The sequence below is a fragment of the Mustela nivalis genome, assembly GCF_964662115.1.
Source record: "Mustela nivalis genome assembly, chromosome: 1".
Lineage (NCBI taxonomy): Eukaryota > Metazoa > Chordata > Mammalia > Carnivora > Mustelidae > Mustela > Mustela nivalis.
In genome coordinates, this window is record NC_139020.1 from 100,571,863 (window position 1) to 100,596,794 (window position 24,932).

The following is a 24,932-nucleotide window of genomic DNA, read 5'->3' on the forward strand; positions in this document are numbered from 1 at the left end:
GACAACCAGCAGGAGAGTAGCAGTCATTGGAATAATAAGATAAATGCATTGTGGGTCTCCATGGCAACTGAAGACCCCAGCTGATCCTTTGCCCCTCCAGCGTTGCGTAGAACAGCCCACCTGTGCCAAACCTCCCCCCTGCTGCAGAAACAAATGTTCTATTGCTACATTAAATTGTTCCAAGGATCCAGGTTATGAAACAGTACCAATTACTTTAGCTGAATCTAAATCTCTAATGCACTTAACAAGAAATGGTTCTCTAATAAATGTTATCAGTTTTAAAAAAGATGCATTTAGAATGAACACAGAGGATGAAAATACATTTTCATGCTACATTTACAATTCATTAAGCTTCCCAGGGTTATTTGTTCTGGAAGTGAACTAACTTGTTTTCCAGCAGAGTCCTAGGAGCAGTAATGTTCACCCCTCTCCAGTGAATATAGAAATGGGGAGAAGAGGCGGTTCTCTTAGTGGCTTAGAAAAGTTTCCAGAGGACTTCCATGTCCTCCAAATTTCCTCTCTGTGTGTGTCCTCCTTCTCTATGCCACTTACTAGTTCTCGGTGCGTAGACAATTTTCTTAATGACACTGTGCCTTAGTTTCCCTGTCTATAAAATAGGGGTAATAAATAAACTTACCTCATACAGCCATTTATCAGGATCAAATGAGCTAACATGTATTAGAAGACTTTATCATAGCTCTCAGTAATATTTGCTATTATCATGATTAACCCTTTACTTCACCTCAGATAACATATCTCTTCTCTTAATTTCAATATCTGATCTAGTAAACTCAAGAAAATTTCTCTTGCTCACTTCATCTCCCTTATGTTCAACAAGACTGTAAACTGCATAAATGTGGACACATTTCTTAAGAGATCTTTGTGGTTTTAGATCAAGACTGTACCCTTACAAAGTGTTTGAGCGAATAAAAAGATTGAGATTAATTTTGGCCTTCTTGGCAGTCTTACCCAAAGGAGATAGCTAGTTATAGACAAACCAGTTATACTGGAGTTGAGGGTCAAACAGTGGACAGACAGGTCTGGTTCCCCTACCGTACTTCCAGCAGTGATTAGTTGGGTACCCCAGAAAAAAGATTTTGACTTCACCAAAACTTTTTAAAGGATCCTTAAAAGGAGGCCAGCAAGCGGTGCCTGGACGGGTCCGTTTGTTAAGCATCTGCCTTCGGCTAAGGTCGTGATCCCAGGGTCCTGGGATTGAGCACCGCATTGGGCTCCCTGCTCAGTGGGAAGTCTGCTTCTCTGTCTCCCTCTGCCCCTTTCCCTGCTTGTTCTGTCTCTCTCAAATAAAGAAAATCTTTTTAAAAATGAGGATAATAATAATTCACAGGATTATTTGAGTATTAGACATAACATACAAAAAGCACATAGTAAAGTCCCTAGTACTTAGTGGCTCCTCACAAATGGTTGCTCTTAGTATTATCATTACTGCTAATACTATAACTATTTATTCCTTAACATAAAATTTATTTTAGTGTGACAGTCAGGATCCTGATATGTAAGTACTTGGATCCACAGGGCATACATGCAAATGAATACTTAATATGTAAGTTCCTCTTCTTGGTGTTCTATTGTATAAATATTGTTAATACTGGAGTAGAAGAGATTTTATATTGCAAAATGATGGAAAAGTAAATGTTAGAAAAAAGAAAAAGTGCTAAATATATAGTGAATTCATTAAGACATGTTCTAGCCAAATATATATTTATCATCAGGTATCTAGCCAAATATATATATATGTAAATAAAATATTTATGATATAAATTATCTACTAGAAAAGATGGGTTTGGGGTGCCTGGGTAGCTCAGTAGGTTGGGCATCACACTCTTGACTTGAGCTCTGGTCATGATCTCTGTGTTGTGAGGTCACACGTGGAGTCTACTTGGGATTCTCTCTCTCCCCCTGCCCCCCGCTCCCCAACCCCAACTCTCTCTCAATCTCTCTCTCTCTCTCTAAATTAAAACAAAACAAAACAAAACAAACAAACAAACAAAAACCCAGGAAAAAAGAAAAAAAAAAGGTGGGTTCATTAAAGAATCTCTTTCTCTCTCTCTCTTTTTTTTTGTTACCTGTGCTGGAGGCACTAATTCCAACTCGGAAGCTGACTCAGAGTTCAGGGCGCTTTTCCCTCCGCTTAGCTCTGGTTGAGATCTGTGCTCTGAGGACCTATAGGGGATGAATAAAGGAGATTAATATATACCGAGAAACAAACTCAACTAGAAAACCAGTCAAGAAACTGAGTTAATTTGAATCATTGAGAGCCATGATAATAAAGCTCTCATCAGAATTTTGATGAGATAACTTGAAAAAGATAACTTTTATATAATTTTATTACAATGACCACTTTTGAAATTTAAGTGGCTGCAAAGTGCTAGGTGTAATTATCTCTGATTTGGAATTTGGTTCAATTATTTACAAACAGTTAATAAATACAATCCCAGTTTTGTTACTAACAGTTCTGCTTTTTTTTTTTTTTTTTTAAATCTGGTTCTACCTCTTACTAGCTTTTTTTTTTTTTTTTACAGTTCTGCTTTCTTAACAGTATTGTGTTTTGGGGAGGGGAGCACATCTCACAAAGTGTCCTTGGTGTGATTTGACCCTTATATAGAACCTGAAAAGTCATATAAAATGGAGATGTGCAAGGGGAAATAGGAGAATGAGAGAGGCTGTCCTTTAAGAAGCTTGAAAAGCATGGGAAAATTCAGTTAACCAATTTTTCTCATGGGCATCCACAGGTTATTCTTAATTAGTGCATTATCTGACAATGATGATTAAGACAGTCAGAAAAGGTTACTTGTGTAACCAGAAGCATTTACTTTAACTACCATTCATGTAATATATTAAATATATATACATATATAAACCTATTTTTATTGGTCACCTCTGTTACACATTAAAAAATATTATCAACAAATATGGAACAAATATTGAATTCTGAATTCTAAATCTACCAACATAATTTTTGGCTGAATTTTTGACAATTCAGATGAAATACTTGTTTTGGAAGCCACAATTAGCATTGATAAATGGAGCGTTATACATGGCACCAAATATTTGGATAGACTTAACTCATTGGCTATTTCAGTACATAGGAGAAATATCCATAGAGCTGACAGACCATTAGCTATTAAAATATTTTACCATAAGAGTTCTTTTGACCCAGTTCTAGATGAGCATGATTTTCTCTCCGCCATTTGATGTCCCTTGCTATTTCGATCTCCGTGAAACTTAACATCATCCCATTTTTCCAGTTGTGTTTGAATGTCTATGAAAGAGATAATAAAGGGGTAACAGGGACAGTGAATTATAAAGTGCAGAGATAAGAAGGGAAATTAAGATTAAGAAGTCTTATACAAGTCAACTTCATTCAACTGATGCTCCTAAACCCAAGACCAACTTTTTAAGACTGCATGAAAACTAAAACATGCTCAGCTAAACAGAAATGAGACTTAGTAAGAGAAATTGGTTTGCTTTTGTTAAACAATCAAGTTGTTTTCCCAAATTTATTCCAAGAGCTATGTGCATTCTGAATTCTTTGTATAAATTCGTGGAATCCCATAAGAATAAACATATGGAATACTATCCTAGCTGCCTCCACCTAAGGAGGTGGCTTTGAGGCACGTCTGACAAATTTCTAGAAAGAAATTCTGTTTAAAGAAATGAACCTCATTGTTAAAAGAAGGTAAGAAGGAACTGGAACACTATTCACAGCTTTTGTAAAACTGCTTAATTATTCATCAAATGAGGGAATGAATAATGGGAATAGAAAAAAAGGAGGTGATGGAGAAAGCCAAGAGAATGCTAGAACCATTTTCTCCCAGTGGTTTAATTCTTACAGATAAGAAATATGGCTGGGTTTGCTCTTATTAACAGGTGTGTGACTGTAAATAAATCACTTAAACAACTTTGGGGGCCATCTCTAAAAAGATTTGCAGTTGGCGTCCTCCAAAGTTCTTTAAGTATTTTTATGACTTCTTCACAGGACATTTTCTCAAAAGCAGAGAAATGAAAGTTTCATTTTTAAGTTTATTGTGCTATAATGTAATGCATTTAATAATATATCCCTACATAAATGTGTACATTTCATTATTCATCTGTACACCTGGGAAAACCTAGAACACATTGGTAGTGAGGAAGTTGTGGAGATAGTTAGAAAACTTTCCTCCAAAGAGACAGGCCTCAGAGAGGGGCATGGCAGGGGAGAGAGGACATGATGGATGCCCTTGGCTTTCTGAACTGTCTGCCACTCTTGTTACTCCTGAGAAATGAGACCATAATTTAACTGGTTCCATGAGATAAAGTTAAGCTTTCCTTTCTCAGGAAGATGTATAGTAGTAGATAAAAGTATGGTTTTGAAATTAACCAGAAATATGCTCAAATTCCAGGACTTCCTTATACTAACTGAGATCTTGGGAAAATTATTTAAATTCTAAGTTTTCAATGAACTAATGGGCTAATGCATGTAATCATGCAGCATAGTCCTGGATGTGATAAACCATCAATAAATGGTAGCTGTGGGGCACCTGGGTGGCTCAGGGGTTAAAGCCTCTGCCTTCAGCTCAGGTCATGATCCCAGAGTCCTGGGATTGAGCCCCGCATCAGGCTCTCTGCCCAGCGGGGAGCCTGCTTCCTCCTCTCTCTCTGTCTGCTTCTTTGCCTACTTGTGATCTCTCTGTCCAATAAATAAATAAAATCTTTAAAAAAATGGTAGTTGTTATTATTGTATTAGATATATCCCCATGCATGTTACATGCTCTGGCTGGCTGTTCCTGGACCTTGTGTTAAAGCTGTTCTCTCTCTCTCTTTTCTATCTCTTGACTGGCTATTTCCCACTCCAAACTAAATGCTCCTAGAAAGCAAGATTCATGTCTCATTCTTACTTGTAACTCCAATGCCTCACAGGGCACCTGCCATCTATCAAGTATTCAACATATGTAGGATGGATACATAAATGAATGAATCCACATCGGTTATGCAAGACTGAGCTCCCCAAATACTATTTAATTCAAGCACAAAAGAAGTGTGTGTTGCCCCTACTCCTTCATGGAATTAAGCTTTTTACTCCTTTGCCTGTAGTTTTCATATCATTTGTGGAACTTCGTTGTATTAAGGCAAGGACCAGCAACAGCAGACACATGCTATTACTTTACCTAAATCTAAAGATGATGTCTCTGGGCCTCGGAGAGGCTGGCCTCTCTGCTCAGCTTCTGCACTGATGAGATCAGATCCATCAGCCTTTTTCTTGAGGGATGAGGTTTTTGATGAGGCCTCCAACTTCTTGCCTTTGGTTTGGGTTTGAGAGACAGGTTCACTCAGGTCAAGGAGATCCAAGCCTGTGGTCAATACTATCAGAGATGGAAAAGGTTAAGATAAGCTCACTCACTGCTCTGAAGTCATTTTTTAAAAATAGGTTTCAGTTGGGTGCAGGAAGATTTTGTGGGTATAGTGTAGAAGTATCAAATTACCCATTTGCCTGTTGAAAGGCTCCTTCCATGGTTTGGCTATTATGGAAATCGTGGCTATGAATATTGGGATGCATGTGCCCCTTCTTTTCTTTGGGGTGAATGCCCAGTAGTATAATTGCTGGTTCAAAAGGTAACTCTATTTTTAACTTTTTGAAGAACCTGCATACTGTTTTCCAAAGTGGCTGCACCACTTTGCATTCCCACCAACAGTGTAAGAGGGTTCTCCTTTCTCCACATCCTCTCCAACATTTGTTGTTTCCTGTCTTTTTAATCTTTGCTATTCTAACTGGTGTAAGGTGGTATCTCAATGCGGTTTTGATTTGAATTTCCCTGATGGCTGATGATATTGAACATTTTTTCATATGTCTGTTAGCCATTCATATGTTTTCTTTGGCGAAGTGTCTGTTCTTGTCTTCTGCCCATTTTGAATGGGTAAAGAAGATGGGGTTCATATATATAATGGAATATTACTCAGCCATCAGAAAGGATGAATATCCACCATTTGCATAGACATGGATGGAACTGGAGGAGATTATGCTAAGTGAAATAAGTCAAGCAGATAAAGACAATTATCATATGGCTTCACCCATATGTGAAACAAGGAACAGCATGGAGGACATTAGGAGAAGGAAGGGGAGGAAATCAGAGGGGGAGATGAACCATGAGAGACTATGGACTCTGAGAAAAAAACACTGAGGGTTTCAGAGGGGAAGGGGGTGGGGGAATGGGATAGCCTGGTGGGTATTAAGGAGGGCATGTATTGTGATGAGCACTGGGTGTTGTACACAAATAATGTAACTAATGAAGTACTGTATGTTAACTAACATAACATAATAAAAATGAAAGAAATTGATGTAATTGAGGTAAATGTGAAAAAAGTATCAAATTAAATTAACTCACCATTGATTTCTAAAGATGGTTTGCATTTAGACTAAACAGTTTCCTACATATTCTCCTTTATTTTGGCACTGTACAAACCCACAAAATAAGACTTAGACCAGCCTCACCAGTGATGAAAGTTTAAATCAAATTAAAATAATAAAATAGGATATGAATTCAGGTAGTAGTTACTTTATTGCTCTGCCATGTTTATAGAGAGGTATATTTTACAGCACATTTTTTCCAGAGAATAGTCTATCATATTCAGAGGTATGTTTGCAAAACAGTTATGAGGAAGATTTGTAAAAAGTTTCTGATGTCTTTCTGTTTTAAATTTTGAACTACTAAGGTATACAGGATATAAACCTGGTGATTCACAGACCTGTACCCCTGGGGATAAAAATATATGTTTATAAAAAATAAAAAATTATAAAAAAAAAAAAAAGGAGTGCTGTTAATCATCTTTTATTTAATTAAGCAGTTCAATAAGAAAATGGCTTGCTGTTTGGGCTCACATTAGAGACATATTTTACAATCCATAGCTGATGAATAGGTACACATGTTAATGTTTTTGCTACTTAATATGCAAATTTAAATTTCAATGTAACAAACCATAAAATGGATACACTTTAACTTCCTAGCAGATTGGTTACATTGCATTAAATACTCTAATAAAAGCAGAAATAATTTGTTTTGCTGCAAAGTAGGTAAATGAGAAAAAATAGGCAAGCCTTGTAACTTTTTATCCTTTCTCTTACAGTGCAAGTCATCAGGGTGTGGCTAGCTCATCGTGAGAAATGGAAAACTTCAATTAGGGAAGGTCCCTCCAGCCCTGCCTCTCTACCAGTTCAAGAACCCTGAGACTGGCTTCTGGACTGGCCTGGTGGCTTCCTGGCCTGGGATCTCTTCACCCTGATAGTTTAGGAAAGTCAACAATGTGTCAGAAAAATCTTGGTGTTAACCCTTCCTGGCACCGTCTACAACTGTGACTGCGGCATTCCTCCCCTCTGACCTTTCAGCTTGTCCTCTGGGTAGGGAGTGGAGTTTTGTTGATATCTCAGCACTCTTTCTATGTGCTTCTCCCCTGCACTCAAGGTTGGATCAGGGCTCAGTGGCATTCACAACCTGCATTTCTTTAGTACCACGCAGTCCTCGTGAGTCAACCACTCCATAGGATCTTTAGAATGGTTTGTCAAGTTGTATTCCCAATAATCTTGTTTTGATTTCAATTATGAATGTGGATGTTAATGGTGAAGTGGAAAGACCCGGCTCTGTCACCGTTTAGCTGTGTGACTCCGAGAAATTTTCTTGATTTTGCTGAGTTTCAGTTTCCTCCTCGGAAAAAAATGCAGATTAAGTCTTTTTGGTATGATAGGAAGATTAACTTATATAATTTGTTTATTGACTGTGTAAAGTGCCAAGCATACAATAGGTACCCAATAAACGTTATTTCCATTCTTTAGTGGCCAATTCGTGATGCTTTTCTTTCTTTTTTGTTGATCTCCTCCTATTCTCCCTGCTTTTTTTCTATTTTGGGCAAGAAGTGTATCCACACACTCACAGAAAGAAGAAACACCACTGGGAATAAAACAGAGAGTGAAACAAAGATATTGGTCTACAGAGGATGCTCGGAAGTAAATGGCCTGCAAGCATCAGCTTATCTCCTCTGAGTCTTCCTGAGGAGAGGGGAGCCACTTTCCAGTGCTAAGATGCTCTGAGATATGAGCAGTGTTTTGTGGCCAGCAAGCACCTCAAAGAAGTGGTTTTTAGAGCTAAGCTGCGTGGTTTGGTGTTTAAAATTTAAGCATGGCAAGAAGCCAAAATAGGCTAGGATATAACACTTTTCATATTCTTTGAATATTTAAACAGAAATTTCCAGTCAACTATTATGTTGGCAGAGATTCTAGGCCCACCAAGATTTCCTTATAATAGAAGGAAGGAAATGGATAATAGTCTCTGGAATGCCATATATGTCTTTTTACTAATTGTACAAACAATTAGGAATTAGTCATTTGCTCCTACACTTCTTTTAGAAGCAAATTATATAGGACTTGTCTATTCGTATATAGGAAGTACATTTGTTACAGAATAATAACTGGTGAATATTAATTTAATTCTATATCTGCTTCTCACCATTCAGAACAAATGGATTACTAAGAGTGAAATACAAATTCACGCTTGGCTCAGCAACATTCTTCTCCTCTCCAAACTGGCCTGGGCACCTCTGTGTTGGTTCTGAGCTTTTTGTTCTTTTGTTCTTTGCCCAGCAAATGTGAAACAAATGCTTTGCACACACAGAAAACCCTATTTGTTACCCAGTTGATGAAGTGGGGGGTGGCTTGGAGGTTGGATGGTAAACTCTGAAGCTGAGAGAGTCCCTAGGGACTATAATTTCAAAAGCATAGAAGGATGGGTGCAGCCTTTTACTTTCTGGAAGAGACAAACTGCATTTCAGCAAGTGTGTGTGTGTGTGTTGCACTTATATGTGCTTTCATTAAGACTTAGAAATAAAGGGTCTCACTGTTCCGTATGGGCTTTGAAGGGAGCATATCTTGGCATGGAAGGGGATATTTGTTTGGCTGATCTTCTTAATCCAGTTTTAAAAACCCTTTTAAGCACATGAAAGTCACATGGGTTCTGTAATCTGTGTGTCTGAATTGAGATAACCACCTCTTACAGTGGATGTGAAAATGTATGTGTGTGTGTATGAGAGGGAGAGGGAGAGAGAGAGAGAGAGGGAGAGAGGGAGAGACAGGCTTGAAGATGTTGCGTTGCTGGCTTTGGAGATGGAAGAAGGGGCCATAAACCAAGGAATTCCAGGTACTCTCAGAAGCTGAAAAAGGCAGGAAGACAAATTCTCCCTAGAATCTCCAGAAGGAATATGGCTCTGCTGACACCTTGATTTTAGGACTGATGACTTTCAGAATTGAAGGATAATAAATTTGTGTCGTTTAAACTTGCAGTAATTTGTTACAGCAGCAATAAGAAACTAACACAGTTCATATGTCAGTGCCCATGCCAGGATGCAAACACAGGCCCTGTTGTTACTCCCAAGCATGTGTTTGTCACCACGCCTCACTAGAATTTATCTGAAACTGGAGGCAATATGCTGACTCTATTGATACGGCTTGATTATTTTTTTGTTTAGCTCCAAATCATCTGGCAGTTTGGATATCTGGCTTAATGTAAATATGTAAATAGTTGGTAATCTCTGACACTTTTTTTTTTTTTTTTTTTTTTTTTGGATCACCTAATTTCATTGGGAGGAACTTTTGAAGATGGAAGCTGTAAGGTGCTATGTAAGTATTTGTTTCCCTTTTTCTCAAGGGCATCTGATTGAAGATCATAACCTATTGAACTGGAAGGCTCCTGGAGGGGTGGGTGAAGATATTTACATATGCTAGATTACCTGGGCTATGGGAGGTGAGGCTGTTTAAACAGTTAGATTAAAATAGCACTGATTATGAAGCTTTGATTTGATGCTTTGATGGTAAGTGCAATGGTATTTGCATTTGAATTTGAATTTCTTGTAAGGAATAAATCTACATGGAGTGGTCAGAGAGGACAGATCAAGGGACAGTCCTGATTGGTTCAGTAATAGAATGTGCCACAAGGAGCGGATGGAATCTCTGTCCTGTTTTGTAAGCTATGCTGGCATTCTAGAAACATGGTATTCTTTAATATAGTGGCTACAAAGACAAGTCCCTTAGAAAGGATTTTGCCAGTGAAGTCGAATAGATACATTGAACTTTATTAATCCAACAAATTTTTGCTTATTTTATCGGATTATGTTATTAAAGCTACCTCCCAAATTCTTTTTTTAAGATTTTAAAGATTTTTTTTTTTTAATTCATTTGACAGAGAGAGAGAGCACAGCAACAGAGGAGCAACAGAGGGCGAGGGAGAAGCGGGCTCCTTACTGAGCAGGGAACCTGATGTGGGGCTTGATCCCAGGACACTGGGATCATGACCTGAACTGAAGGCAGACTCTTAACTGACAGAAACACCAGGTATCTCACGCTACTTCCCAATTTCTAAGGTCTCTCAGGAAGCATGCCATTGTCTTCACTGCTAATTGGACTTCATAAAAATGTATTTTGTAAATACTACACTAATTTTGCAATTAAAATATTTAATTAAGTGGCTATGATAGCTAGCTGTTAATTTAGCTCTCCCTGTCCATATATGGATCTCTTACAGAGGTATACAGACCCCATATCAAGGAGGGAAATTATTATTTTTTAAACCATGAAAAATGTTTCTTCTATGGTAACTATCCACCTAATGGCTCAAGTTGAGAGATAAAATTCTTTAGATCATGCAGACTGATAAATGCAAATCAAGGACCTCCTGTTTTACTTGGTTTTTAGGAAAGAATCTTTCCTGTACTTTCACATATGTTAGATTTTTGGGGAGATTACCGACCAACAAGTTATTATTGCAAATTTTACAGTACGCATTTGTTCTGTAATGTAATCATGATCTTAAAAAACATCCATTGTCTAGTTACGTTCCAACCATTTGATATATGCATCTGAAATAATGTATTTATTTGTCATTTTAAAATCCAGGATATTAGCAGTGATTTTAGCTTACATACCATTTAGGGATACAGTTTGAGACGGCCATGGAATTAGCTATCATCTAGATCACAGATGAATTAAAAGATAATTTAGGGGATTAATGGCAAAGAAATTAAAAACATTCTTATTTGATCTGCTTGATATTATCACTATGGGATGACAAAAAGTTAATCCTAAAGTAGAAACAAGTAGAAAGTTAAAAAAGATAATTAAACACTTAAGAAAAAGCATATAGTTTAGAACTTCTATGAGACAGGAGATTGATATGTTCTCTTAAAGTCAGTAGAGGAAAAAACCTTATCATCTGAGAGACATTTGGAAGAGATAAATATTATCCATATTGTATTCAGAGCTAATTTATATAAGAACTATATTCCTTAAATATTTAAGTAAGTGTTATGATAGTGGCACACTAGCTTAGTTTTTTCATTAGAAGAAAATGCCAAGTACAAATGCCTCTCAGAACACAAGGTTCTTCAAATTTCTTCTTGATTGACTTGGTATAAGCTTGAAGCAGGTTTTCTTCCATATTTTACTCCAAGATTATTTAATATCCATTCTTTAAGTGTAAGGATATAAATAACACCAGGAATGTAACAGACACTTAAAGTTCAATAACTGTCCTGATTTCTCAATGTAATTTCATACTATTCTATAACATGACAATGCTTTATCTAAAATTAGTATTTTTATTAGAAATTTAGACAGAAAATGATAACTGTATCTTTTGTCCAGAAACTTTAGCTATATAATTATTGGACCAGATTAGAATTCTTTCCAAGGTATATGTATGATAAAAAATTTTCCTTTTTAAAGATGTATAATAATGTTGCATATTGAGATACCAAATAATGCGTTCTGTAATATTTTTTGAAAAGTATATTTCTTAGGTTTTAAAAATATACAGTGTTTCTGCCTTGAGATATACTTTTAAGATTAAAAAACACATCAGGGGCACCTGGGTGGCTCAGCTGGTTAAGCAACTGCCTTCGGCTCAGGTCATGATCCTAGAGTTCCCAGATTGAGTCCCACATTGGGCTCCCTGCTTGGCGGGAAGTCTGCTTCTCCCTCTGACCCCTCCCCTCTCATTCTCTCTCTCCCAAATATATAAATAAAATCTTTAAGAAAAAAAAAAAAAAGTCAGACGCTGAACTGCCCACCAAAAAAAAAAAAAAAAAAAAAAAAAAAAAAAAAAAAAAACCCAAAAAACAAAACAAAACAAAAAAACACTTCAAATAAGAGTATTCCTTCAGGATAAGAATCTGTTTGACCCAGCTGTACTGAGTGATGAGGACAAGAAAAGGAAACCACACAGTCTCCAAATACCATTTTTCTTGAACCTCTACTTTGGAGGGTATTGTGGACTGATAGGTGTTCCCACCCAAAATTCTTATGTTGAAGTCTTAACCCTCTAGTACCTTGGGATGTGACTTTATTTGGAAATAGGGCTGTTGGAAATAGAATTAGTTAAGAAGAGTCATATTGGAGTAGGTGCCTAATCCAATATGGCTGGTGTCCTTATGAAAAAGGGAAATCTGGATACAGAGACAGACACACACAGGAAAACATACAGACAGGGAGAATGTCATATGAAGATGCCATGAGCCAAGGAACTACCAGAAACTAGGTAAGAGGCCTAGGACAGTTTCTTCCTGGGCACTGCAACTTCAGAGAAATGGCCCTGTTGACACCTTTGTTTGGGCTTTCTAGCTTCCAGAGTTGTAAGACAATAAATATCTGTTGTATAATTCACTCAGTTTTTGGTATTTTGTCATGAAAGCCTAGAAAATGAATACAGAAGGCAATACTATCATATTGCAATCATAAGAAATTACATATTCTTTTGAGGTTTTTTCTTTCAATATTTTGCAAGCCTTTTTTGTATATTAGAAAACTCAATGTGAAAAGTGACTTTTGAATTAAATATTATGTTGCTCTCTCTGGTGGGCCCTTCCTAAATGACTTAGTTTTAGCATCAGTGGGAGTTGGAAAATGCAGAAGGTACTGGAATCAAGATCTGAAAATTCTATGCTTTGCAGCTTTTTTTTGAACAGTAGGAACTTCTCTGTGCATCCAGTTCTTATGGATTTTCCTGAAAGTAGAGACATCTGCATTTTTCTAAAGGTAGCTCTCTAGTTTTGGAGGGGTGAGCTTCAGTTTCATAGATAGGGAGGATAAATCTGATCTGGTAGGATCCGAACTTATTTAATTTCCTGCTTAAATGTACCAAATACAATTTTATTTGCTTGATCTCTCAAAATGATAGTTGAATTTAGAAAATGATTGCTTTTGTGTGGTAGAAGGTTAATGCATCTGAAAAGGGGAGTGTTGGGTATACTGTTTTCTAACCTGATATCTAACAGTAATGGTAACATCTGTTAGAGCTTACATGGTGTTAAGGAAGGGCTTACATAGATTGCTTCATTTCATCTTCTCAAGTAACCTATGAGATATAGATGTTGCTGTTGCAGAGGAGGAAAGAGACTTAGTCAAGTAACTTGCCCAAGGTGAAGAGCTGCTAAGTGGCACAGATGGGGTTTAATGTTGCCAAGTTTGACCCAGAGGTCCCGGACTACCCTCCTGCATTAAGTATCTCTATCTTGGGTTGTAATTTTTACAGCTGGGTTGTAATTTTTTTGTGGTTGTAATTTTTAGCATTTAAGGGAAATCCTTTATCCACGATTTTCTTCACTTACTTAAAAGTATAATGAAAATACAGCAGGCAATATCAAGCTGAGGACACGATGGGGAAACAGAAGAAGACGGTACATAATTGTTCTCTCCTTTCTCCATTAAACTCTCTCCTGAAATCCAACGTAGCCTTTGTTCTTTGACTCTGAACACTATTTTTTCATCCTTATTTGAACAACCTGCCTTTGAATGTGAACTCTGACTGAATAAAATCAATGCAGAAAGGCGGCCTCTGATATAGAAGGCGAAAAGTAGCGTTACGTCAGATCTTACGTAGCTCTCTCGGGGTGAGCCCTGACTAGCATCTGTGAGAATTGAAAAATGCAGAGGGGACTAAGGGAGGTGGATTCATCCCAGTGGCATCCTGCATCCACTCACTAGTGGGATGATACTTACTCGGGCCTATACAAATGAGAGTTCACTGTCTGGGTAGGTTTAATTCCAGAAGAATGTTCAAATAAATTGTCATAAGAGGAAACAAGTAACACATTTACGTGACAGAAAAATGAAATTAGCTCTATAATGTTTCCAATATCTGAAACTTTTTATTTTGTCATCTCAATCACTTGAAGGGGCTGACTAAATTTTAATTTTACTGGACTTTGGTCATACACAGTTATTTCCAGCCAGAACTTTGAAAAACCTTACTCTGAAATAGATGCTATTGTTTGAAAGACTCCTTGTAATGTGACTTGAGATGCAAAGAGGTAGGTAGGCATAGAGAAATGATTTATACGGATAGTGGTGTGCTACTGTTCGCAAAGTTGGTTGGGTAAACTACACTGCGGATTCTTCTAGAATACAAACCTATGTATTAGTTTATGTGGAATATTGTATGTCCTCAACTTTCATTTGGTTGCAAAGATGACTCTCCACTTAAAACGCATCACAGAGAGAAAATACGCATTTCACTGTAGTGAAAATGAGCTCTACTTGAGGATCAGTTAAAATGAAAGAATTACCGGCTGTGTTGGACGTTACTGGCCTTGCTATTGCCTCCGATTTGGTTTCACAGAGAAAGTCATCGATGGAGGGACTCAAGAGGGGTCTGCTTTCTTGCTGCTCATTCACCAGCTGAGAACAAATGAACACAGGTATCAAAGGGCTTTGTTAAACTGCAGAATAGGATGAATTACAATGCAGCCTTGCAACGAAATGAGAATAGCAAGCCTATCAATCAATAAATAAACAAATAAATAGGGAGGGACAAGAAAGAAAAAAAATATCAAGGGATGGGGAATGAGCCTTTTAGCATTGTCAACATATTTGCGATGCAGCCAACTTCAGTTTTAAAGCTCAAGCCTTTTTTTTTTCCCCTCCTAGAACTGTTTTAGAATTATTCTCTGAATTTCAAATGTAGAAAATGACTCTTCTTGAATCACAGTTCCTACTCTTCAAGTGGATAAAATGTTACTGAGACCCGGAAGAGTGGCCTCAGATGCTGAGGTGACACATTCTGGTTAGGGCGGGCAGTCCGCGTTGTGTGATTAAGTACGCACACACAGAGCTCTATGTGTGTGGATCAATGTTCTCCTTGCCTCTCTCTCTTAAAAAGCTCAAGTCATCTATGGGCACATATCCTTCCTTACATTTCCTTGGGATGCTTCTGTGGTTCATGACAAGCATTATTTGGGGAGAGTAGGAAATACCTATACTAACTGTATAGGTATCCACTAGATATGTTTCTGAAAATCTATATGCAAAATGGATTTCTATCAATTCAGTTGTCTTTTCCCATTGGCTCGTTCCCTAATTCCAGAAATCCTTCAGTGTGATATTTAGTCGGTCTTTAATGATCAGTGGCAGCCAATTATTTACTTTTAGTTCTTTTGCACCTCTTAGAATCCAGACTTCCTTAGGTTCTGTTTCCATGGGTAAGGGAAATAAATATACTCATGATATGCAAGTGGTTAATTCCTAAATTAACTGTCTGAGTTTTTCAGGAGTTTTTAGATTGGCATTTCTTAAAATGGGAATAGCTGTCTAGTTTTCTACTTGTTCTAAGAAAAAGATGTGCCCCCAAATCTCTAGATTTTCAAATACTGACTTGTAAGGCTGTATTTTGAGAGATGAAAATGAAGTCTTATTTTCTTATTTTGTTTCCTCATTTTGGATATATTTAAATTCTTTTGTAAACACAGGGACTAATAATTTATTCCTGAATCACAGCTCTGTGAGTAGATGTGTAAAATGGGCCTAAATTAACTATAGTTTTAGAAGACCAGGGTGTTAGATCTCCACAGATACATTTAGTTGTAAACACTAAAAAAATTATAGTCTGAATTTGATAGGAGATTTCTAGAAATGCCCTTGTTGACATAGATATCTAAATGGAAAAACAAAGGAAAAGGCCCACTTAATTGAGAGGCCTTGTCCTTTTAGGCAGGTCTGTTTGTCAAAGGTAATAGGATTTTTTTTTAGAGCCTCTCTCTTCATGAAAGTTCAAACTTATTTTCCGGAGGAAGCACTTGTAGTATTCTCAGATTTTCTCAGCACAGGAGGAAAGAAATATCAAAGAGGGGGATGCTTAGGGAGTCCCTCAGGCGCCCAGAACGGAGGCATGGCTTCTCCTTTGCCTCATTAAGGCCTCTGCCTCTTCCCACACCTACTATCTAGTTTCCCAGCACATGTCACACCCAGACTGAGGGAGTGTCAGGTCTGCCCAATTCCCATAACTGAGCTGTTCCTTAAGCAAAATAACAAACTACATTCTGAGTCCATGTTTTTCAAAGTGGAGCACAGTCTGCCTGTTGGGAAATGCTGGGGTTGGAGTGGGGGGTGGTGGCAGGTCTCTGGGGTGAAAAAGATGAAGGGCCAGATTTTAGATAGCATGGAAAGCTAATTTGGGAATTGAAAGTTTTTGGTTTTGATGGAGATATGGAAGATAAAACAAGAAATACCATGAACCCGTTTCTTATAAGCTCTGAGGTCGGAGGCTACATCTTACTCATACTATCTTTCACAACTTCAAATAGAATATTTTCATGTAATAGGGGATCAATAAATGCCTACCAAATGGGACAGTGACTTTGCAGAAGCTGAGGATATAAAATATTTGTTTCGAGGGGTCCAATTTTGAATTCTGTCTTCAGCTGGATGAATTTGAGAATCATTATTTTAGCCAGACCAAGTCCTATTTTTTTTTATTTGTATAGATAGGAGTAGCTTTTCACATGACCCCCTCCTCATTTTCAAACAAATCTATGGTTTTTCTATGGTGACCTGAGAATAAGTAAATCTTTTAGGTCATAAAGGACACTTGCAAACTGAGCTGAATCCCCCAAAGATTTCCCTTCAGCTTTGCTTCCAAACTATATGCCATTTATTCTCTCCTTATTTAGTGGTGGGATATTGCTGTCTTCAGTTTGAAAATGCTTTATGAACTTACCTCATTTCATCCTTTGAGTACAGAGTATATTGATGTTATAAAAATAATAAAACGTGAGTCAAAATTTTTCCACTTTTTAAAATAATTAAGTTAGAGTGATTTCAATTTGGATCAATCAGATTATCATATCTGAGTTAAAATGATCCACCTGATTAGTTTTTAGGGCCTTTGTCTCCTCACTTTGTTTACATTTAAAATGTTCATTTCTTATGTTCCTCTTCTCAATATTTAAATCAGTTCAAGCCTTTCTAATGGTGACAGATTCTCACTTCTTTTTCAGGATCCCATTCCACTGGCACAAGGTCTGGAAACCTTCTTTAGCAGGAGGCAGTGAGGGCCTTCTTAGAGTATCTCCATGTTCCTAGGCTTTACTCAGTCTTAGACTTCCATTTTACCTGATTTCCTCCTCTAAGACAATGACCCCTTTGAGGTCATAGGGATCCTACCCAGTTAACTTTTGTATCTTAAGGCTGTAGTTTAATAAATACTGACTGATTCATAGTCAAACTGAATGGTGAATTGTATAAAAGAATGATTACATGACCATCTTCAATTTCATACTGGGTGAGTTCACAGAGAAGCCAGTAGTCCTCAGAAATGTAGATCAGTTTCCTGGCAGGTTTTAAATCATAAATCTAAGTCCACTTTCCCCCAGCTTCACATTATTTAAAAATTTGGGAACCTAGAGTTACCTAAAGATTCATTTCCAAATGCAAGTGTTCTACCAAACAGTCAAGGATGCTAAGAGTGAAAGCCTAATGAGAAAACTAAGGGCATAGGTGTGCCCCACTCCATCCTTGGAAGAAGGAAATAGACCAGTACAAATGGGACGCCAGTGACACTTCAAGACAACACTACTGCCTCACTCAGGGGTTTTAAATCAGAGATGCAAATTTGAAGACTTTGAGGGAAAACCCTTATATGATCAGTGGGCATTGAAAACGAAGGGAAACTGCAGGAGTAAGAAGATAGTTGAGTACTTGCATGGAGGTGTTTCCTGGTCACCCAGAATTCAACCGACTATTGAAAATTTACACTTGCCTTGTAATCATAGGTTGTGAATGAAATATTCAGTCAAATGCCTTCAATTTACTTATGACTTAGACCAGTCAGTTGATATGGCTAATATTAGTCACCAAATTAGTTCTTATTTTATATCAATACTGTGTTTAGTATTGAGCAGAATGCAGATAATCACATCCAGCTTTAATAAATTATTGTCTATTTTAAAACTTTATCTAAAAATGCATTTGACTTAGTTCAACTTGAATTTCTCTAATTTTGGTGTTAAAAATTTGAATTAATTATGTAATCTAAACTATAGGGGAGTATTTAACTAAGATGAAAGTAGAGTATTTTGCCTTTAAATACTTCCTGTTACTTAACTCCAGTGTATGTTTATATATATAGTTTATGACTTTAATCTATGTTTATTTACCTTTAAACAATATACTGCTTAGGTGGATCATTAAAAAAATAGAGAGCTAAGTGTTTGTGATAACTTCTATCACTAAGAATTAAATCCAAACCAAAATACATTTTACATGATAAAACAAGTTCTGTAAATGGCAATAACTCATTATCCCATACGTCTACACTCCAGGTTGATGATCTCAAACTGTTGCTTTGGTTTAAAGTGAAATATTTTGTATTTATTTTTAAACATTTTAGTACTTAAAGAATAGTTTTAAAAGTTAAAACACTGAAGCTAGTAAGCTGAAAAACAGTTGAAAAGTATCTTATAGCTGAATTGTTGACCTAAAAAATTGGTAGTGATATACCATGTCTCTAACCTCATCTAAATAATAGAAAAAAATAAAGATTTTTCCTATGTTTTATATATATATATATATATATACATATATATAATTTTAATATATATATCTTTATGTATTTTGGAAATTCCTTTATTATTTATGACATTGTTGATTAAAATATGTGTCATTTTTTAAGTAGGTTTTCATTCATAATTTTGTAATTGCACTACTTGTTTATGGCTTTATTAGTCCTATGCAAGTTTAGAAATTTGTGCAATGCCCATCAAAATAGTGACCTTATCAAGACTAATGATAAGTTTTGTTAACTGACTCAATCCATTGAAAAGACAAGACGACTCACTAGATCATTAGCATGCTTCCTTTACGTATTCATACTTTGAGAGTTTTGTCATATATAGTAACTCTGACACCTGACAGAATTAATTTCTTGTGAGCTGGTAATAGTACTAATGGTTCTGCTCTGCTCTCCTCCCTCTACCTATGTTCCTACGTATGGGTCCCAGGGGCGCTTCCAGTAAAGGATAACCATGTAATCACTTTTAACTATTTGACTTGATCTAAATGTCCACCGACTAGAACTACTTTCTTGACAGAAAAGTTAGACTTAAAAATGTGAATCTTTTCATGGGGAAATGAACAGATATTACTGTTTACAGCTTGGGCAGTACCAACACTGAGGCAAGTTGGAGAACATAAAGCAATTATATCAGGCTGGTAACAGAAATCCAAACAAGATTATATTTAGTAGCCTTGAGAACATTTTTCCAAACAAGGATATTATTCTTTTTATGTTTATCAGACACAAAAATATTTTCAGTATCAAGGTATAAGGAGTGGGGACAGATAGAAACACAAAGGCTGAGCTTGCAAAAAAAAAAAAAAAATTCCCTTAAGAAGACATCTGAAATACATAGTTTTAAGATACTATGTTCTGTAACAAAAAATGAATGGGATGTATTTTGCTAAAAAGAAGTACCAGGGGATGTGGTTAAAATGGAAACTTTTGATGGTTCCTTATGAGAAAAAAAAATTTGCTAACGTAATTTCATTCTCATAAAGAAGAATAATTTTTTATGACACAATCAATCCTTTGGCACATAGTTGATCCTCCTATCCTCAAACTGGATTAACTTATTACAGTCTAGAGGAGTGTTGTACAATAGAGCTACCATGAGAACCTGATAATTTAAATTTTTCTAGTAGCCACTTCAAAAAAATTGAAAAGAAACTGTTGAAAAATAATTTTAAGAATGTATTTTATTTAGCCCAATGTATCAAAGAATGATCATTTCAACATGTAATCAATAAAACATTATTAGTGTTATAGTTTATATTACTTTTCTTAGGTCTAAATCTTCAAAATCGGGTGTGTGTTTTATACTTTGAGCACATCTCAATTGTTGGGAGCCCCAAAGCACTCAATAGCCACATATGGCTAGTAGCTCCTGTGCTGGACAGCCCAGGCCTAAAGAAACCATTTCCTTCAAAGACTTGAGGGCATATTATTTTTCCTTCAGATCTTCCATCAATGCACACTTGTTTACATACTGCTTGACTTAAGGTGTTCGTCTAGGACAGCATGACCCTGAGCTTCTATGAAGTACTTGACATATGTTTGTTAATACAGAATTAATAACTGAATTAAACAAAAAGCAACTTTCAGGGGCCCGGAAATTTCTGAATTCAGGTCACCCGGCCAACTCTTCTGTTTTAGTTCAGTTTGTTCAGCATACTATACATGACTTCACTGGTGTATGTTTGGCTAAATCTCTCTAAAAGTGATTGTAATAATCACATAATACAAAAAATCCTTCAATATAAACTATTCTACACTTAAAACCTGTTGACCGAACAGTTATTAAACAAGTTATGAACCCAGGGTTTTAAGAACTTATTTTGTATTTAACTAGTTATGGTTGTCCTAAGGACATTGTTGAGAGAGCAGCAATTAGCTTCAGACATATCTGGAATCTATGAATGAGCAGCTGGCTTTGACATACCAGTGATGAAGATGAGTCAATGTATTCAGTATTATGTAGTGCTATGTCATAAGGGGCTTTATAGGAGATGCTGGGACAAACATATTTCAAGACACTAATACATTCACACAAGATAACAAGTAAGAATGTGGTATGGTGCACAGACTGGATGCTATGGTTGCTATGAGAAGTACTCACTTTTTCAGATCATTCTGCTGCTTTTTGGCTTGTGCACGCCACTGGTGCATAGCAGGAAAGAAGCCACTTGTGTACAGTGGAAAAAGTATGTCAACTAATAAAGCTGCATTTGACTGAGAAATAATTGTATCACAGCTGTCACTGAATTAGTTCCATAAAGTCATCAACACAACAGGTGCATTACATTTTATGAATCAGAACTCTGTTTGCTGATTCATAAACTACCCAGTATGCAACAAAAAGATGATGCATCAGAGAAAGCATTACATAATCTTCATGCAGTAAAATTGTAACTAGTACCTCAAAAACAGTCAATGCAACATTAGACAGGGATTAAAGAAGGAACTTGCTACACAGAAATGTTCTGAATATGAAAAAACGGTAATAATCACAATTTCTTTTCTAAATTAAAAAATAAAAAGTATCATTTTGCATTAAATTTTAAATTCAAGCTTAAGTTATAATGGCAATTTTGGATCTTTGAAAGGGATTACTGGAAAGCACATAGCAATGCGTGGTTTAGGGAAAAGAATTTTGGGTGCTCGAGCCTGTCCTAACTTGTGATATTCTGAATGATATGTTAGAGCACAACTATGCCAATGGAGATTCTGGGTAGCTCTTATCTGCTAATGAACATGGCTATCATTAACCAAGAACTTCCAACTAGTTCTCATCTCCCATAGCATTTACCTGAGGAATTGTGAGCTGAATATTTTGGACACGGATTCTACAAAGGCCAGGAGATCAAGGTAAAACTGTATATGTTTTACTCTATAAATTATGTAGGGAATGGAGACCTTGGTAAATATGAAGAAATTTCTAACTACTACTCCTCTGTGTGATTGGGAAGAAGCATCTCTTCTTTATGGATAAAAAACTCGCAATACAAAATTTATCCCAAAGTCCTAGGAATCTTTGATAACTTTTATTATTATTCAATTTTGATTGTTGTATGTTGTTATGATTTTCATTACTTACAACACAGTGTTTAGAATAAACTAAAACCACACATGTTGGCAGCAGCTGAGGATGGGATCTGATGATATTCTAAAAATAAGTTGCCATAATTTAGCTTTTGATATAAATGCCTTTCATGAGGACTGTAAATGGACATGTTTCTAATTCTAGACATGTTCATATAATTGGAACTGAATCACTGCATTTACTATTGCATTACAGAGAAAAAGAAATGTTTAAGATAACAATCTAATCTAAATTATAAGATAAATGCAAGTAAAAATATTTTTCATTTAAGAATTTAAAACTGATAGTTCCACAGAGTGGTGATGAGTATATTATACATATTTATGTGGATTTTACAGGGTGTTTCAAAAGCCCCTGAGGACATACAGGATTCACAGTCTCAGCGTGTCTTTGCATACAAATGCAAACTTTTTTCTATACTTGTTATAATAAATGCTGAAAATGGCTCTCATGCGCTTATAATAGAGATGATATTTTTGTTGTCAAGGTCACTAAGTATAAGAGAGGTCACAAATGCCATTTTCTGCATGGGGACTCAGGGACTTCTGGCTCATTCCTGTAAATTAGTTATCCACATAAATATGTATAGACATATATGTAGTATGCATAGTCACAACATAAATATATTTAACATTTAAGAAAATTTAGATATTCTACTGGTAAACTGACATATGTATACAATAGAACTTGTATTTATTCACAGGAATTTGATTTTTTTTTTTTTTTTGGTTGTTGTTCAAATGTACCATTAGCTTAATTGTTATTTCTTTCCCAAAGTTAACAAGATTCCTTTATAAAGTAGCAACATGGTTTACTTGCACATACATTTTTTTAAAACTAAAGTTGAGTAATGAAAATTAACATCCACAAATAACTAAATGATGGAATTTTCCTTTTTTTTTTTTTTTAGCAATTTTGGTTTTCATTTTATATTGTATAATTGTTTCATTGAAACTGTGTTTTTTAAAAATTGGTTCAAGTTAATGTTTTGTTTTGTTTTGTTTTGTTTTTTTGCTAGTTAAAAATCACAATGTCTGATATATTAACATATGTCAGCTTCCTACAGGAACCCTATGGGTCTGCCCACCTGTGATGTCATAGTTAGGAGGGGCTTTTCTTCAGCAGACTCCTCCCTCGGTATCTCCTTCATCACCATGGCAACAGCCTTATCTGCCGCCCTAGAGCCTTTTCCCTATAACAGTGAAATCAACAATGACTTGTGTCAGGAGAAATTTTTACTTATTATTACAAGATATTCTAATGTTTAAAGAGCAATCCAACATAAATGAAGAGGTAGGCTGCTGCAAGTGAATCTTGAGGCTTTTGGCTGAGGAGAAAACACACAAAATCTGAAAAGAGATTATTTGTGAACTTTTAGTTAGCTACTTTTTCACCTTTACAGCTGACATATTTAATTTTAACATAGTATTTTATATGTATAATATATTTTAAGGCAATTTACATGACATGAACATAATTTTTATAGTATTGATTTAAAAACGCTATGGATTGCCTAGTTCATTTACTAACTGTTCTTATAACATCCTTAAATGTTTTGCATGACAGTGAGGAGTCGGAGATAGGGATCAGGATCAGTGTCTGACTTCCCCAAAGGGATTTTGCTGGGTGGTCCCTGGACTCTGTCATTTTTTTAGTGGATCGGGCATAAAAAGAGTAAAAGTGTCATAAAACTTCTAAAAATTCGTCAACAGCCTAACATCCCAGAAATTCACCCAGCTTGTATATTTTGTGGAGATGGTATGATCTTGGTGAAAAACTTTTCAACTCTCAATGATTTTGAAACCAAAGAATTTTAATAGGGTTTTAGAAATGCCTTTTAATTAGAGGATTGCGAAGAATCTAGGTATAAATAAAGGATAATAAATAATTGAAGCACTGATACATATATCCCCACATTTTTTTTGTCTCAAGAAGTATAATTTTGGACTATAAAGGGGTATGCTGGCCTTTTGTCTTTTTAGTTTACTGGATTATTAAGTTTTTGTGAGTAGATGTGAATGGAAAAACAAAACAAAATATCACTTTCATAACTCAATTAGAAACATCTTATACTATGTAAAAATTAAATACTCTTTAAGCATTTTAAAAACAAAAGCTCCCATTTTTTCAGGTCTCTGAGCAAAGCCCCCCGAAAGAAATAATTTTATACTGAGAAGTACATATGAGTATCTGTGTTCTAAATCTACTTAAAATACAAATGTAGCATATAGGGATATCATAGGCAAAGATTAAAAAAATGGACATATGGGGGTTTGTTATCTGAAAAGGAATTAAGAGCTAGGGTCAATATTAACTCCAGAGATTGATAAATCTTGATAGTTTCCATGCAGCAAAAAAGGATGAAATTATATTATGATCTTGGACTCACACAGGGGTTTAAGTATTTAGAAGGTAGGTTTACTCTAGGAAGCAAAACTGCCTATTTTCTCAGGCATTGCCTTTCTAAAATGTAATGAGTGGCAGGTTTTATTAATGAAAACAAAGAAACAATTTCTCTGCAGTTATTAGATTTTAAAATGTGTGAATCTCTTTACAATGCTGGAAGTGCCTTGAGTTTGTTTGGACTTAACAGAACGAGCATTACTGAATGATAATGTGTTATCTCCACGATAGGATATCAATTACTGAGATTTTATTTAGCACATATAACAGTAATTTCCATATGTATTCTGAAAAGTTTATAAGGCCGCAATTCTTAAAATAACTGACTTCTGGAAAGATAAAGAAGGACAATGATCTACTGCATAACAAATTGGGATGCATAACAATCACAGGTTTTTTCTTTATGAAGCAAGGTGAACTTCCTAAAACAGAGATGAATACAATTCTGCATTCTGAGAAACTATTTATTATGGCACTATTAAACTATTTAACATTTTTTCAAAATATAAAAATTACTTGGATGAAACATTACATACTATAAAGTGATAAGGCTTTAAAAGCTACAC

At 35.9% G+C, this 24,932-nt stretch overlaps 1 protein-coding gene across 10 annotated transcripts in view; it reads right to left on the reverse strand.

Moving 5' to 3' along the window:
- Nucleotides 1-24,932, reverse strand: part of PEX5L (peroxisomal biogenesis factor 5 like) — a 226,419-nt gene that overhangs the window by 76,335 nt on the left and 125,152 nt on the right. For 6 of the 10 annotated variants that reach the window (XM_082744571.1, XM_082744574.1, XM_082744573.1 and 3 more), the window contains 5 exons: nucleotides 23,051-23,155; nucleotides 14,599-14,710; nucleotides 5,169-5,363; nucleotides 3,160-3,283; nucleotides 2,088-2,184 (listed from right to left, as the gene is read on the reverse strand). In XM_082744571.1, coding sequence (XP_082600697.1) covers nucleotides 2,088-2,184; nucleotides 3,160-3,283; nucleotides 5,169-5,363; nucleotides 14,599-14,710; nucleotides 23,051-23,155 — 633 coding nt within the window. The remainder of the gene's footprint in view (nucleotides 1-2,087; nucleotides 2,185-3,159; nucleotides 3,284-5,168; nucleotides 5,364-14,598; nucleotides 14,711-23,050; nucleotides 23,156-24,932) is intronic. The other 4 variants (XM_082744575.1, XM_082744572.1, XM_082744570.1 and 1 more) reach the window with 2 other exon arrangements.